The following is an 18,321-nucleotide window of genomic DNA, read 5'->3' as shown; positions in this document are numbered from 1 at the left end:
TAAACTCGCTTACTGTCCACAATGATGTATTATTGAATTGTCCAGACTGATGTATGAATCTTGCTACAATGACTGTAGTCATGCTCAATTACATATCATGATCGGTTGAATTCTTTGTTTTTTTGCAGCTGTACGTACAGTTAATCAAAAGATAAAAATTTTAGACTGGAAATGCCTTTGAATATTAACTTTTCCCTGTAAGAGATGGAACAAAGAATGACGAATGGAATTAGCACTCAACTGAGATAATGGAGTATTTATTTGCCTCATTATCTAGCAGGGTGAGTCTCAGATAGTAACAAACATTTTGAAGTTCAAAACTTAAAAGATTTTTTTTTCTTGTGAAGTTTAAAAGTACCCAAAAATTACTTTTTTACTTGAACAAACGTGGAGTTTAATGTACCTAGATGTGCTTCCTATTGCCAAGTGAAATTTAACCAGGGAACTCCCTGTCGATCGTGTTAGCACCAACTGTGAACAATCATGGAGCAACATTAGACACGGACCGCACCCACAGGTCCATAGTATAATCTCATAATTCGTGAGAATTCACAGGTTTGGATACACTCGGTATATATACGCTATATGTATATAATGCTGGATTCAAATACGGACTAAAAATGTTGTGGTTCAAATACGAACTGAAAGAGACTAATGTTTTTAAGGGTATCGGTTATTTTCTTTGAATGCCCATAAAGTAGGCAAACTTTTAGTTTAAGAACTATCAGGGGCTTAGTCCACGTGTGAGTTTGGGGGAGTTTAATGTATTTTAGATCTTGGGGATTTTGAGGGAGTGTAAGAGAGTTTAGAGAGTTTGAGAGAGTTTGGTGTTTTGAATGTAGGGAGTTTGAGAGACTCTCCCAAAATCTCTACTCTTTTGAGAGATTTGAAGTGAGGCAAAAATACACTGTAAACTTCCTAAAACTCCCCAAAAAAACCCAACTCCCTAGCATTCTATTTTTTACCACTAACAGGGAGTTTAAGAGCTTCTTTCAAACTCCCCCACGACTAACAGGGTTTTCTAGGGAGTTTGGGAGACTCTTGTAAACTCTCCCACGACTAACGAGGATTTTGATAGACTCCTTCGAACTCCCCCACGACTAACAGGAAAAAACCTAACTACACCCCAACTCCCCAAACTCCCTTGAGGACTAACACCCTGATATGTTTTTACATTTTAGGACATTGGTTTTTGTTATGCTTAAATTTGGGGAATTGATCATATGAAAATATTTTTAGTTTTTGTGTAAGAATGAAAACAAGAAAATGCTCACTAAGACACCGATTGATATCCATTTTACCTTAATAAAACACTAACAAAACCATATGATATACCCGAGATGAAGTAATTTATAGAAAATCAAACAATTGATAGAGGTTATTTTAAAGTTGATCACCATTTGTTGATCGAAAAGGAAGATTTATAAAAGAAGCATGAATGTACAAGAAGTTCTACCAGGGGTTGATCGAAAAGGAAGATTTATAAAAGAAGTAGAAAACCAGAGATTACATGAAGATTGCATCCCAATTAGACAACACAGAATTTGAGAAGTTCGAGTGAACTATGTGTTCCGCAGCCGCTGCCCACAACAGAATCGAAGATTTGATCTCATAGATAAGGTCATCATCAGTTTTGAAGAGATAGTTCTCTTCAAATCTCCTAAATCTGTTCTCCCCAAATCGAGTTAACAATTGCTGCATGGATTAATTTCCATATGTAATTACCTGACGGGGAGAATTGATGAGAATTCCGAGTCTCTGCCAAAGTCCTCATTGATCCCGGTAACAGCCAACTCCAACCTGAACTTGGTGTAGATCACCGTTTGGATGAAGCTCTTGCTGATGAAAACTCCATTTTAGAAAAGGGGGTTAAATTGTAAATATACATGGTTTCTGGAGACCCATTTAAAACCTGGCTTGATTGGGATATACCCAAATTAATTGGGGTATACCAAATGAGACACAATAAGGTCATTTTGAAGTAAAACAAAAAGCCCCTTGACCACATATTTACAAAAATGGTTAATTTACCCTTGATTAATTAACACTAATAAATACGATTAGGGTAATTAATTTAGTTCATTGAAATTTTGGAATTAGGTTTTATTTTAGATTGAACTCATGGATATGGGTAGATTTTTGAGGTTTTTTTTTTTTTTGAGAATTCTACTTGTAACGGAAATGAAATCGTACTATCTAAACACTTATAAATATGGGATTGTAGAGCTGCTGGGCGATTTTATACTCAAAATTATAGAAGGAATCAACATTTTCAGTTCTGAAAATATGAAAAGTCGGCAAGGTCAACAAAAAATACCCTGCCGAGTATAGGATTTTTGACATACAGAGAAAGGTGTTACAAATGCATGATTAGTCGGCAAGGTATTAATTTCATAACCTGCCGACTAAACTATAGTCGGCAAGGTATAAGGATGAATATCTTGCCTACTAAAATATAGTCGGCAGTGTATAAGGTTGAATACCGTGCCGACCCTGTTACTGTTGATTTCGGAGATGAAAACTCGGCATGGTATTCAACCTTATACCCTGCCGACTATATTTTAGTCGGCAAGGTCGACAAAAAAAACCTTGCCGACTTTCGATCCGTTTTGATTCTTCGTTTTTTTTTTTTTATCTCATCGTGTATAGTTAGAGTTTTGAAGAAAGATTTTAAAATTTTTATGAATAAGTTTTAGTCGGCATGGTTTTTTAGTATAGGCAATTTGGTCTTTTAACACCTTTTAGACAACCCTTAGCACACTAGTTTGGATGAGAATAAAATGGGTATACCCTAATTAATCTGGGTATACCCCCATCTCGCCAGGATTTAAAACACACAATGACTGCCTGAACTAAAAGAGAAATGAATATATGCAGAAGAACAAAATCCTAAGAAATTTTAAAACCGACAATAATTAGAAAACAGGACTGAATTGGGGGCCCTGGAAAAATAATTGGGGACCCCTAGCTACAGGACAAAAAAGGTCATGAAATAGTAATTGGGAGTTATCCCTTATCCCCAACTTTTTTAAATGGCAAAACTACCCCAAATCATTAGTGGTAATTAAGTTAATTAATTGTTAATTAATTTAATTAGATTAAAATCAGACTTAGGGATAAAATTTTGATAAAAGAAAAATTGTGTTTTTGTGTTGTGGAGAGGAAGAAGTTGAGTTTTTGGGGGATTCCAGTAGAGGAATCATATTGCTCAAAATGAAGGAACCAATCCTCAAAATGAAGAACCCGAAGCTCAAAACAATCAGGTAAACTTCCTATACTCTTCAAATTGTATGAATGATGCCCCAAGTGGTCGATTCATGTACACTATGCAACTACTCAGAGTGAGAGTCGTTAAGTCGAGAGGGTAATAAACGAACGACTCTAAGGAGTCGTCAATTACTTGACACAACCTTTGACGACTCAAACCTGCAACTTTTGCAGGTTATGAAAAATCGTCAACCAAGTGTGATATAATTGACGACTCCAGCTAGTTAGGTCATATAAAGTCGTTAACTTAATATGTTTAGAACCCAACGACTCTAAAACTTTTTACTCTATGAAGATGTTACTCTTAGGGTCGTTAATTAGACATTCCTATATACTGACGGCCCGAGCGCGCCATTTCATAGATCAAGGGTCGGCAAGCAAAATTTATAAAACCAAACGACCCTTCAACATCGTTAACGACTTTACATGACGACCCTTCAACATAGTTAACGACTACAACCATTTGACATGACGACCCTTCCTATTTTTTGAACATGGAACAAATTTTGTATCATATAGAGTCGTTAGCGATTTAGAAATCCCTAAACGACACTATTCTAGGGCAGAAACCGGGTTTAGGGTCGTTATATACTACACCCTAATGGTTAACGATTTTTTATCAATTCAACATGCATATCAAAAATCGTTAAGCAATAAAAAACCGTGGTTAACGACCCTGGAACTGTAACTGCAATTTTGCAGTTGAAAACCTTTTTTTTTTAGTTCACTTACGACGATGAATTGGTGAGATTTTTTTTTCTCAGAAGTCGTTAATGGAATGGGAAACAGTGGGAGAGAGGGAACGGAGGAAAAGAAAAATGGGAGGAGAAGAAGTTATTACAGAAGGGTAAAATAGTTATTTCACCATCATTTTAGAAGCCCCATATATTTTTTGGTGTGGATATAAAATATATCATGGCCCCCAATTAATTTCTATGGCCCCAATTCGGCCTTGTTAGAAAAGGATTGGAGTGGCATAACTTTTAGCCAATTTATTAAGTCACAACAAGGCTTGTAGTCTTTCAAAATGTTGGACTACAAGTCCATGACATTTTAATTTATTTATTTTTTATCGCATTGGTTTTTTATTAATTTATTTATAGGGACTTGAGCTTATGAGAAACAATCGCGTGCATCGCAGGGTGAAAAACTAGTTTAGTTAATAAGCATTACCGGGCTTAAGCAGATTTTAGCAAAGATTGTAAGTTTGACTACTTGAGTTGCAGATCCAAACAACTGTGTTTTTCTTTCTTTCTTTATGCTATTCATATTCATTGGTCACACAGCATTGGAAGGAAATGGAAGTAAAAGCGAAGTCTGATAATAACAATAAGTAGATCTCAATACTAGCTAGGTGGAAAGATATGCCCATGTTCAACAACGCCATGATGAACCCATTACACTCTCGAATGCCGTTTACCTTGTTACATACCAGATTGAGAAACATATTATTAATTGCCTGCTGTCACTAAAATGCAACAGCTGAAAATAGATTTCTTATAACCTAAGATATAACAATGAACAGAACCCATGATATCACCCACCAAATTCTCAGCAGTGTGTTATAGTTCTTATAAATCTACAGCAATACAAGGAAATCATGAAATCATAAACATACCGTGTCATACATAATGATTTAATAGCCTTCTAGGTCTAGTCCTAGAATTTGAGCTTAAGGTTGATGGACGGACGTATAGGGCTCAGTTAAATTCATATGACAAAGTGACAAAAGGTTTTCATAAAATAGAGATGAAAATCCAAGAGCAGCCAAGCTTTAAGGTTGGGACCTCATGTGTGATCAAAGGGAGTTTTGGGTTTCAAACAAACTCAGAAAGCTGTGCCAAGAAAAAAAAACTGAACCAGCGAACTCGGGAGATAATCACCCTAGAATCAAGGGATGTTCACCCTATCTTCACTTCAATGATAAATTGGACTCAATCTCTCGACACGGTATGATTTGGTCTTCGAGACTTCGAGTTGTCAATAATGCACACTCCCGGAACTCTTATCACCCAAGTGAACTTTTGCTCCACGAATCATGCGAGTGTTAACAGCGTTTTGAATCACCCTGCACCCATTTAAAGGGACTATAGATTATGATATGATTGTCGAGAATCCTCATAAAATATGAATAACAATACATCACAAACATCATTTCATACTGAAAGTCCGAGATAACTGTATTCTGCATATTACCATATACTCCAATACATACCAAAGATAATTCTTATTTTTATGTGACCATCATCTAAGTCGGAATATTTCAAGATGACCCTGCTCTTCTCATCTCTTCCGGAGAGCATCGAGTCAGATTCTGACGCTTCCATCCACCTTTGTTGCAGAAGTTGTCCTCAAATCAGCAATTAAAATCAACATTATAATCCACTATTGATAGTTTGACACTACCAAGATTTGCTTCCATTGTTGATCAATTGCAGATATAGGGAAGGCCTTCCCTCCTAGGTTAATTATGCACTTCACGCGCAACAAGAAGACCATGCGTATAGCCAAGCAGACAACTACTAGAAGTTACTCCAAAACTTACTTCTGGCGAATGGTTGAGTTCAAATCGGACAAGGTCCATGCATGCCAACAGACATGGTTCGTCTACTATACATCTGCTGATTGTATCTTCAAATTGTACAAGGCCCAAAGCATGCTGAGAGACATAGTTCATCAACTCTTCGCAAGCTGATTGGTCAAGTTCAAGTAATGTAAGTTCCCATGGATTGCTGAGAGTCAACTCCTGGAAAGCAAGTACCTGATGTTTATGGTTCGCATAAGCTGAGGTCTTCTCAATGAGTTAATGAAGACACCCTTCTTATCAATCCAGTCCTTTATAATTCAACGCTTTATCTCCTAAGAAGGAAATAAAAATCTGTCGTATCACCGTGCTGTGTGCTTCCGCAATTGATCATGCTCAATTTTCTTATGTAGCTATTTCAGTTTAAAATGAAGTGCTAATCTTCTCTAACCATGAAAAATAAAGCTTTCCTTGTGAACTATCATACCCATTGGACGATTGTTGAAGATCCTCGGCAAATATTCGTAATCCTGTGTACTCGACCAGTCCAGCGGCTACTGATGCAGGCAATATCAAATAAGCTTCTCTTGACCGAAAATTTTCCATCTTTATGCTTTCCTCATATAGTTGGGCAACACCACAGTTGGACCTTTTCCAACATCTGGCTAAATATGATGTTCCAATAGTACTCGAGGCACTAAATTTATAATGGAAGGCCCAGTGATAAGTACAATAATATCCCTTCAACGCCATCGAAATCATTCCATATAATTTGAAAGGAGTCTAGTGCATGGACTCGAGATTTCCAAATCCTACAAATAGAAATGAAAAAATATAAAAAATGTCATTACTAGAGATCAAAAGTCATCCACTTCACAGTTAATATGCACTACCAATCCCTACACAATCAACAGTCTACAGCTTCGCATATATAAAACCTGAACAGGCCACTCACCCACATTATTGATTTCGAAATAGAAATTGCCAATTGTACAGTGTACCAAAAACAAACCAAATGCAGGTATGAGAATGTAAATCAAAGTAAGCTACTCACAAGAATAAGACTGCAAACAGTGCAGCCTAATTAGCTATTAACTAATCAAGTTAGACCTTTGCACAACATGAATTTCCAAAGAGGAAATTGTACATAAGTAGACTCACACAAAAACAAGCAAGCAAGACCTACAACTTTAATGAAGATGAAGTTACAAATATAACAAACAGGTTTGATGGACTGTGGGAACCATAGAGTGCACAAAATGGTACTGATCAAGCACTGACTTATTCCTAGACAAAAGTTGTTGATCTGTCTGAAGTGCTCTACAACAGAACATGTTCGATGGACTACAATGTTATGAATGCCGGTAGTACTATATGCAGATACCTTGGGAGCAGCGTCATTAGTTCCTCCAATATTAACCCTAAATAGACTGTTCAGGATTACATGTCCTTCCAACATCCAACTCTAACTCAACACGTCATTATGAACACCACTGTGTAAGCCACCATAGAGCACATTATCATGCGCTGCAGATGCCAAGCCTTGCTCAATGGTTCAGGGAACATTTTAAGAACCATCAGCATGATGCACACTGAAATCAAATGAGAGTATAACCATAACTCTGGAAACAATAAACAAGGATACTACAGTTTGCATTTTGAAACTAAGGTCCAAGATTGCAATTACTTCTATACTGGGCTAAATGCTCCTGGATTAATCAACACTAATTGTCATCTAAACACGTACCTTTTTGTTAAGACCATGTGATCTAACACAATGCAAGTTCCTTTATCTTCTCAGCAAGTGAGCAGCGTTCAAGTTCCTCAGATTCAATCCATCTCTGCCATAGAAGCTGTACTTCAGGTAGCCAATCAAAATCAATATTTGTCTCCACTCTCGGTACTATTGACAGTTGCTTCCACTGTGGGTCAATAGCAGAAAGAGGGATTGGGCTACCCTCTTGGGTATACTTCACTACTTCGTGAGGACAAGGAAGACCATGTGTAGCACGAATTAAACACCTGCAGCGGCCCATATCACTGCTTTGATTCGATGATTTGTCAAGCTCCAACTGTAAAAGTTCCAAAGCACGCTGAGATACCTGGTTCCTCAACTCACTAAAAATAGGTGACCGATGTCCACGATTAACAGAAGTCAAGCTCCTATCAAAGGAGGTTTTAATATGCGTAATCTGACTGTTTATCATGTTGTGCAGTGTTTCCCAACAAGGAAAGAAACTATGCCCCGAAGACTCCATGCACTTCTTCAATTGATCACGCTCATTTTCAACCCTATTTATTACTGTGTAACCAAAGTGTTTAATCTTCTGGGTCCAAGCTACAATAAAGCTCTCTTTGTGCACCAACCACGTATCACGTATATATGTGATGCACGTGACATTCCTTGCCACCCATGTCGTTACAAACTCGGTATACATATCCACATAGTCTTCCTTTGTCTCTGCTTTCCAAACGTTCTCCCAATCCAGACAGAAATTACTCCACATTTCACTATTCTCAAATGCATTCTTGCAATTGATTTCAATAGTTTTTGCTATATGATTTGGACAAATCAACTTATCTGCTCCAGGGAACACGATGCTGATTGCATTTATTAATGGAAGCTCCCCATTAACCAAAACTACAGATGGCAAGTTATTTGGCGAGTATAAAGATTTCAATTGCATCAGTGCCCAACTAAAGTGCTCTTCTGTCTCCTCCTCGATAAAGGCGTACGCGACTGTGAAAGATGTTCCAACAGAAGAAACCCCAGCTACATGAAAGAACGGAATCTTAAACTTATTGGTCTTGTACGTGCAATCAATCATCAGCATAAAAGGGAAACACTGAGCCAACAATGTAGATTCAGGGTGAGCCCATATTATATCTTTCAATTCACATGTCTCTTTATCTTTCCTGTGCCATTCCATGTAATGGTATTGAGCTGACAACTTCATGACCTGTTGCATCACTGAGCTTCTTCCAGTGCCATGTAGTTTTAGTCTTGTTCTTCTATTGTATATGGTCTTGATGTCCAGGAAATTTTCTTTGCTCCTCTCTTTCAATGCATGAAGTACCTGTCGAGGACGGAGACCGCTCGCAGTCAATTCACACAGTAGTTGATCCTCGTCTTCTTTCCACCGTCTGAAGTATGAATGGCCTGGAGGTATGCATTCCACCTCATGATTATGTCTTCCACAACGTACCCGGAGTTTCCATTTATTTCCTTCCACACATGTACTTCTCAGTTTAAAAGGACATCGACACTTTTTAGTGAGTACTTTTCTTTTACGTAAAACCTTGTCACCTTTTTTCCTATGGGACCTGTAAGCACCACTTCTGACACATCCAAGCTCAACCAGACTGCCCTTTCCCCCTGGTTTTTTGAGTGTCTTACTGATCATAAGGCCTGTGTTGTTGCTTCTTGCAACCTCTTGGCACCAATGAATTACAGCTTCTCTAGTGTCAAATTCCTAAACTTATCAAAAATTAAGTTAGTAAATATTTCAGTCATATACTCTTTTAAGAAATGACGAAATGCAAACTTACCTTATCAGTCTGAAAACACGGAGTCAAGTCGATCCCTTCCTTGAAGATGGAAACATCTTCCTCCATGACATTGGTGTCTTTTTGTAGATGACTATCTGAACATTTTTCCCCATCCAAATCCTAAACAATGAGTACAAATAAAAGAAAGTAAAGCAGTGATAAACAAATGAAATATTCTATGTTATTCCTCATACAGACAAATTATCCTCAGCTCCACCTTTAACTGTCATAATACATCAGACTTGACTTCAGTAGTACCTTATCAGTTTGGCAACAGTGAGTCAAGCCGATCCCTTCCTCAAAGACGAGAACCTCTTCCTCCGTGACACTGGTGTCTTTCTCGGGTTGACTAACTGATCCTTTTTTCACATTGAAATCCTAAACAGCAATGAGAAAAGGATGGAACACTGCATATTATTCCTCATAGAAACAGAGCTCAACAGTTAACTGCCATGAAAAAACATAAAACCCGACTTCAACAGTTCAGCCTAAGGAAACTCAAACTAGCTGATATCTGGAAGATGCTAAACTTTCGTTCGACAAAAATGAAATACTTGAAGACCTTTTATAATGACACCATACAAAAGAAAGAGCTTTTGGATTGAACACGTTATGAAATCTACATGTATCTTCACAAAAAAGAAAGAAATACGCAAAAACACTTTCGAGATAGTTAAAATTACATCAGAAGGGCGTGATTCTGAATCTCTAATAGCATTTAGGGACCTGCTAGCCTCCCTACAAGAGCCGTTTGAAGAACCACCTTCTGTTGATAAATTTTCCTTTACAGCATTATTGTCCTCTATAATTACTGCATCCTCCATGCTTAGTACATCCACTGCGTTCAAATAGAGTTGGAAAACATTGCCACAAATTACCCTTGAAGATTGTATGAACAAATGATAAGCTGATATCTCAACATTCGCAGCCTTTTTTTTCTTCTTTTTTTGAAAAAGTTCACAAGTGGACAGCTATGACATATAAACCTTTCCATTTTGTCAAATAGTGAGCTGACCACGTTGTTCATAACAAAAACCAGAAATATGTAATTCATGTTGCTGATACCGAAGCATATCTCTTTCTGAAATCATAAAGTAACACATGCTGCTATATGCATAATTTTTGAAATGAACCTCTAAAATCACAATTATTGGTTATCATTGCTGACAGATACATTAATGCAGAATCTTTTTTTCCTAACTCAGTTATCAGTCGCATACTAACAAAAAAATATTTCAACTCAGAATCAGACTAGGATTCAAAGAGTCATCATAGTTTAGTGAATAATATCACATAAAACTTCCAGGCAGGAGACAAAATCAGTTTGAAATAATATACTATAATACCTCCAAAGTTAGAGAAGAAACAAATAAATAACGAAATTAACCTTTCAAATTCGAGAGAAAGAGAGAGACCTGCTTGTGTTCTTCCGACCTCGTGATTATGTTTTCCACAACATACTCGAAGCTTCCATTTGTTTCCGCCTATACATGTACATCTCAATTTCAAAGGACAACCACACTTTTTAGATTCTCTTTTTCGTTTCTGACCGGACTTAGAAATGTTGCTCTTTCTCCTGCTGTAGACACCACTTCTTTCGCATCCAAGCTCAACCACAGAACCCTTTCCCCCTTGTTTTTTAACTGACTTTATGGTTGCAAGTACTGTATTGTTCTTTCCTGCAACCTCTTGGCACCACTTAATTATTGCTTCTCGTGAGTCAAATTCCTACAAAACCAAAATCAAATTATTATTCTGTTAAAAAAATCTTGTAAGCAGTGGTGAAAATAAAACCAGTACCTTATCGATTTGAAAACATTGAGTCAAGTCGATTCCTTCCATCGAGACCGGATCATTTTCTTCGTTTATGTTGGTTTCATTCTGTGGATGATTAACCAATCCTCCATCCACATTCAAACCCTAAACAACAAGTAGACGTAAATGAAAGTAAGACGCGAGAAAAGGATCAAAACTTGTATTGCTCAATCCTAGTGGCCAACTAACTACATCCAGCACCAATGTGATCCTTCAAATCAAACAACAAATATCTGACTTTAAAATCCAGTCTATTGTGGTCAAAATTATTGAAAGATTTGAAGGATGCTGACCTTTAATTCCTTGCTAAATCTAGATTTGCTTTTCGGTGAAAACAAAAAAGAACAAGTATAGGAGGATAATTTAGACTACCTCAGAAGGGAATGATTGTGGCTCTTCCTTGACAATATCATCGTCTTCTATCATTATTACATCCTCCATGTTTAACAAGTCTTCTACGTAGTAACAAAGTTCAAACAATCAACATGATATGTAACTTTATAAAGCTGTTGCTGAAGGATCACTACACCATAAAATCTTCTTTTCGTTTTGTCAAAAGACGATTGACCTGTGTTGACCACAAATTTGAGATAATGCCAGTACTCTTCCTACTAATACTGGATTTGAGGCAACCCCATCGGCAATTTTCATACAAGCAGAAGATATCTTAAAGCTACCATCTTTTACCCTAAAACCAAACATTTTGACAAAATTACCAACCAGAAAATGAATTAAAAGAATAACATACCAATAAGAATATCAGAAGAGACAACGAACGAATGAATGAAATTAATCCTTCGAACTTCAGAACTTTATTTAGGGAAAAATTGAAATGACCATTCTCAGCTGATATTTGAGAGGGATGGAGGATTTGCAATTAGATCGAAGGAAATCGCATATTTTAGTTAACGGTGTGTTTGGTCGCAGAATAATTACATGGGTTTGCGAATACGTAGATGCGTACTAATTCTTAGTTTGGTTGGTAAGAGCAACTGCAGTGGACGAGTATAACCAAATTTAAAGTAAAAAACTCAGACACAGTGGAACGGAGTATCGACTAAATCCAGACCATCGATTAAATTCCAGAGTATATTTGGTCCGGGACCAAGATCAAACCCAAATATAATCGAGCGTTGATATAATCTCTGTTTCTCAACGGGCGCTTGTATAGAGTTCGTCCCACGACTAGGCGGCCATATAAACTACGCCCCAACGAAACGTTGATAAACTGTACGCCCGATGGAGCGTTTGCTGAGTTGTTCGCCTGGAATCAGGCGTTGATATACCAACCGCCCCATTCAGACGGAGGTAAAGTTTACGCTCAACAACATGCGTTGATATAGTATACGCCCCGCAACAGATGGAGATAAAGTGTACGCCTGGCGTCAAGCGGAGATATAGTAAACGCCCAAATCAGGCGTTGGTTAAAGCTTCCGCTCGTTAATCAAAACATTTTAGCATGACCATTGCATCAAAAATGGCATGCAAATATTAGGAAAGCCAACTAACAACCCTCACACACAAAATGTACCTTACACATAAATCACCAACAACTACTACCACACACACAAGAAAAGTAAGTTGCCTGGAAGTTGTCACTGAAAATCTCAAATCCATATAATCTGCCTCATAATTCGATCAAGTCAAGTCCAAGTCCTTTTGCATTGACTTTAGCCATAACAGTAAATCAATGAGCTCTAAGTCAATTAACCCAAGTCCAACCATCATTTAGGCGTTGATTATACATCCTCCCGGCTTCGGGCGGATTCTTTACGTGCATTCCATGGGGCGTTGATTTTACATCCGCCTTCCTTCTTGCGGTGACTTTATGCACGTCCCATGGTGCGTTGATATATACCAACGCCCGTTCGTCGAGCGTAAACTTTAATTACGCCCCACATTGGGCGTAAACTTTACCAACGCCCCACACCGAGCGTTATCTTTATCAACGCCTGAATGGGGCGCACTTTATACCACCGCTCCATAACGAAACGTTGATTATAACCCCGCCCGTTTAAATATAGTCGTCGCCCACTACGTCACACCATGGACTAAACTAAAGTTTAGTCGCCAATTTAACTCTTTAGTCTTTGATTTTAGTCGCACCACTGTGGATGCTCTAAGAGCACTTACTATGTACACAACAAACATGAAGGTTGTTCATTTTCGCTATGGACTTAACAAACATGAAAAACGGATAGGCAAACCAATAATTTTGGTCTGTTCAGTGAGACAGAAGATCTCACGCGCGCTTGATGGAAAATTGGACGGTTATACCAAATATGCGGGAGAGTGGACCACAAATGCTGGCGTGTGACCCTAAAGGCTAAGTCTTATGGGTGCTAATCTAGCAGATAGATTGGCAATCCACGTCAGCTAGCACAACCACCTAAGTCTTAGGCTAACCCCTATGGTCTTCTAATCTGGCAGCTAGATTGGGAATCCACGTCAGTTAGGGTAACCTCCTAAGTCCTATGGGATGGCTAATCTAGCAGCTAGATTAGCAGTCCACGTCATCTGTGACCATTGTCTAGCGTTGTTTGGTTCAGCGCTTTAAATTTCAGCCGTCAGATCAACTTTTGTGATTTTTGTGAGCGCTGAACCATTCAGCGCTAAGGTCACTTTTTGAGCGTTGTTTGGTTCAGCAATTCAATCTCGCTGCTAGTTGAATTGCGAGCAAATGTTAGGAGGGAGAACTAGCAAGTGCAAGTGTTAACTTTTAAACCACACTTTTTCTTTGATTTTCAACACTTTTTGGCCAATCTAGCATCTCAATCTAGCCCATAGGGGTTAGCCTTATGGGAGTGCTAATCTAGCATGCTAGTCGCTGAAACAAAACAACGCCAAGCGCTGAACCATTCAACGTTTCCACTTTTCGCTGAACCAATCAGCGCTTGACCAGTAACCTTGGTCAAAGTGCTGAACCATTTTGCGCTAGGCGCTGCACCATTCATCGGTAGATAAATCGATGTAAACTAACAGAAGTTCGATCTTCTTCCTTCTTCCCCATTTTATTTCATCCTCACCCAAAACTTCTTAAAATACATGTAGTAGAGAAAGAGTTCCAGAGATTTTCTTCTCAAATCTCACCGTGGATTTGAACATCAACACGATTAGAATCATTTGAAATTGGTTTGGAACGAATCCGTCCACGAAATCGATTTGGGTAAGATTTTGAAACTTTAAGGGGGTTTTTTTTTCGATGATCATGATTTTTTGATGAAATTGATATGTTTAGATGATTGGTATTTGTTATTTAGACGAGTTAGATGATATGTTTAGTATTGTATGATTTAATTTGAATTTTTGTGATGAAATTTGTTTTGGGGGATTAATTTGATTATTTGTGATGAAGATGAATGATAATTTGTATGATTCGTTTACATGATTATGATGAAAATGATACTTGTGGTATTTTTGATGAAGCTAAATTTATATCAAATTTGCATGATTATGATGAAATTGATAAAATGTGGTTGATTCTTTTTTTTCTTTTTTATTGATTGTAGTATGAATATGGAAGAACATTTAGATGCTTTGGATATAGTATCAGCAAAGGGAGATAGGCATGTATCTAATAATTTGACTGATAGTCGGACTATAAACTTTAGAGGCAGTTTTAATGAGGTTGAAACGTTATACAAAATTGTAGTGAAAGATAATCCGATAGTACGACGATACTGTGATAATTGTGGGTTTTCTTCTGTCTTTGAGTTTAATTTTTCCAATGCGGAAAGAGTTTTAGTTGAAGCCATAGCTGAGAAACGGCGGAGAAAAACCAAGAGCTTCCATTTTAGAGAATTTGAGCTTGGCATCCTTCCTGTAGATTGGTATATGTTAATTGGAATTCTCATTGATGACCGTACAAAACATCAAGTAGTTATGCCGCATTGGGTGAGCTAACATATGATTCTTTGGATGATTTATATTTTCAAGATTTCAAAGGATTTGATAAATGGAACACTAAGAAAAATATAGTATCCTTGTATATCTTGAGAAGCTACGTTAAAAGTTCATTTTAAGTTTGAATTAGAAGTTAATTTAGAAGTAGGATTTTAATTTCAATGTACTTTTTAAATTTTTAGAAGTAGAATTTTAATTTTAATGTACTTTTTTAATTTTTAGAAGTAGAATTTTAATTTCAATGTAACTTTTAATTTCAAAAAACATTGAACATTGTTTTGCAATGTGATGAAAGAATTTCTTAGTTTGGCAAATTTTAAATTTTCGAAACAAACAACCGTTGGAACAAATTGTCAAACTTTTCAAAATTCAAAATTTGAAAACATACATGTATGGTGGTGTAACAGAAGTGTGAGAAAACAAAGAATGAAACAGTATAAAATTTAATTACTGAACTATAGATGGCGTAAAAAAGTAAAAAAAAAGGTCAAGCGCCGAAGGATATAGCGTTACCGTGTGGCGAGTTTCCAATCAGCGGTAGCACTTGGCAATGTATCATTCAGCGTAGATACTCGGAATATTCTTCATGGCGCTGTTTCGTTCCGCCAAAAGGTAGTTTTCTCAGTGCTGAATCATTCAGCGAAACTATCTAGCTCTAGTTCACATGCTAGCAACTGGTAGGAGAGAGAACTAGTGTTAACTTTTTTGCCACACTTTTTTTTGAATTGCAACACTTAACTGTTAATCTAGCACCTTCAATCTAGCCCATAAGACTTAGCCTAAACCGACAGTTTTTTCTTCACACGCCAGCGTCTATGGTGAATCCTCCAGCATGTGATCCAAAACCGTCAACGGTTAAATCTGGACGGCTAAAAATTCTTGTCGTCCAATGGCTAGAATTTTGAATTCTATAAATATTCTCCATTTCAACTCCAAATTCACACAATCTACACCTTTAGTCTTCTTTACTCTTCTTCTCTAAGCTTAAAAAAATTCTTCAATCCTTCAATTCAACAAATTTGTCGAAAGAAGATATCTCGGCCCTTGTTAGTTCCGCAAGCTCCGTATACTAAAGAAGAAGATGAATATATTTGCAAAAACTATGTTTTTTTGTTTACTCAGCTTGCTACAGCAAACTATCCATGGATGAATTTCTAGGCGGTTATACACGACGGGTTCTGCAGTGACATCCGTAATCCGAGTCGTCATGTTATATGCGAAATTGAAAATTGTTTTCGTACAATTAAGAAAGAAGTAAGTGAGTTTGTAGCTTTAACTATGCAATCCAATCGATATATACTGATAGGTGAAACTAATGCTGAGATGGTAACAGGATCTTTGGTTGAATGGCGAAGATGGAAAAATGTGGCTTTTCGTTTCGAAATCCTTAAGGTGTTGAACAATTTCAACCTAGCACTTCTCATCAGTGAAAATAACTCATTCTTCATACGCTTGATTCCAAGTTTCAACAGCACAATAACTTGCATATATTCAACCAATAAATGTCGTTATTGACATTTGAATAACAAAAGCTTTTACTCCCCCTAAAGGAAATATATGTAAATATTCAATCCGAACATCTTTGTCATTCCCCTTTTGTAGTAAGAATTACTACACACCAATATGATATGTTTCTCCTCCTTACTCAGTGCATTACTCTTTAGTTAGATATAACGTTTAAGCACAATTGTCTTTTCCTAGTGATTAAAAATCACTTGTTTAATTCATATATTTCTCCCCCTTTTATCACAAAATAACAAAGGTTCAAGCAAATAGAGGACAAACCGAAAGTATCTTACAAATCTATAAGACTTGTACAACCTATAATAGTAAGCATGGAGGTTTCACATACCATTTTAGATAACCAATATTAAAACTGAAACTACAAAAGTAATTTAGTTTCAATATGTTATCAAGGAAACAATTTCCCGAAGCAATTTTCCCTATAGTCCAACAAATCGACTAAGAAACTTAATTTTTTTGTTGAGCCGATTGCGCATGTACAATCGCTTGTTTCGATAAGACCAAAGTAAAGATCAGATTTAACTTTATTTTTCTCATCAGGATCTACTTATTCAGACAATAACTTAGACCTTTCCCTTTAGAAAAGACAAACACTAGGTTAGTTAACTAGTTTTTCTTGTCAAGGCATTCGATTAGATTTGAATAACCGAATTCTCCAATTGATAAGTCTAACTAAGATCAGAGGTCACTTAGTTTATCTTATCCAGAATCAACTGGAATAAACAAATGACCTTGTATTTTTGTTAAGTCAAAAACAATAGATACAAACCAAAATAATTTGACTTGTAATTGTTTTTCTTAACCGGAAGCAATTGAAACAAATATGTACATTGCAGCACCGCAATTGCATCGAATTTCGTTAAGGAAAAACACTTGATACCCAACAATAAAGAAGATACAAAACCATAAGCCAAATATATTGACACAGTTTTTCTTAACCGGAAACAATTGAATCACATAAACAATCCATACACAATAATGGAACATATCAATTGTACCGAAATTTTGTTAAGCAAAAGCAAAATATATGCAATATAAACAGGCTTTACTTAAACAGGAAAAAGACTAACTAACAAATAAAATCGTTACCTCAATTTCCGCAGCCACTTCTCCCTAGAAAGATATATCATTAAGCGAAAGTTCAAATAAGAACTGCCCCCCTGTGTGTTGTCATCCTCCTTCAAGAAAGAACATCAACAAAAAAAACCTTTACCAGAGAAAGGTTGAATCGGTTTTAACTAATGCGTGCCAATAGCAAAAGTTGAAAACCAAAAAGTAAGGTATTAATGTACCTTAACAATACCAGTAGACTTCTTGAGATTTTCAAAGGTAGCACGGTCTAGTGGTTGTGTAAGAATATCATCTTTTTGATGTTCCGAAGGAACATATTCAAGTTTGATGACTCCATTCTCGTACAATTCAAGAATAAAATGATATCTAATATCTATATGTTTGGTACGAGAATGTTCAACCGGATTTTATGTTAGACGGATGAAACTTGAATTGTCACAAAAAATGCTCATAATTGAAATATTTATGCCATAGTCTATGAGCATTTGTTTCATCCATAAAATTTGAGTACATCAAGTACCAGCAGCAATGTATTCTGCTTCACAGTTTGAGAGGGACTGAGAATTTTGTTTCTTACTGTGCCATGATACACTATTTTTACCGACATGGAAACAACCACCAAATATACTTTTTCGATCCTCTACACATCCTGCCCAATCATCGTCTGA

The 18,321-nt window shown here is 36.8% G+C and overlaps 1 protein-coding gene across 6 annotated transcripts; it reads right to left on the bottom strand.

The window, feature by feature from the left end:
- Positions 1-4,748: 4,748 nt before the first annotated feature.
- Positions 4,749-12,065, bottom strand: LOC113287475. 6 transcript variants are annotated; one of them, XR_003330084.1, is made up of 10 exons: positions 11,528-12,065; positions 11,141-11,260; positions 10,756-11,068; positions 10,024-10,178; positions 9,599-9,718; positions 9,341-9,460; positions 7,539-9,264; positions 7,176-7,383; positions 5,483-6,603; positions 4,749-5,335 (listed from the first exon to the last, which is right to left on the bottom strand). XR_003330084.1 is itself a non-coding variant. In XM_026536242.1 (8 exons), exons 1-7 carry the CDS (start codon positions 11,594-11,596, stop codon positions 7,561-7,563), a joined length of 2,601 nt encoding a protein of 866 aa, XP_026392027.1. In that variant the 5' UTR covers positions 11,597-12,065; the 3' UTR covers positions 5,370-6,603; positions 7,539-7,560. The 6 variants fall into 6 exon arrangements, 1 of the variants encoding a protein (XP_026392027.1); XR_003330085.1 differs by lacking the exon at positions 4,749-5,335 and having other exon boundaries at positions 5,370-6,603; positions 11,528-11,723; positions 11,904-12,065; XR_003330087.1 differs by lacking the exon at positions 4,749-5,335 and having other exon boundaries at positions 5,370-6,603; positions 11,528-11,610; positions 11,904-12,065.
- Between the last annotated feature and the right edge of the window lie 6,256 nt (positions 12,066-18,321).

Source organism: Papaver somniferum, chromosome 6 (assembly GCF_003573695.1).
Source record: "Papaver somniferum cultivar HN1 chromosome 6, ASM357369v1, whole genome shotgun sequence".
NCBI classification, from domain to species: Eukaryota; Viridiplantae; Streptophyta; class Magnoliopsida; order Ranunculales; family Papaveraceae; genus Papaver; species Papaver somniferum.
This window is presented reverse-complemented; position numbering and strand designations above follow the sequence as displayed.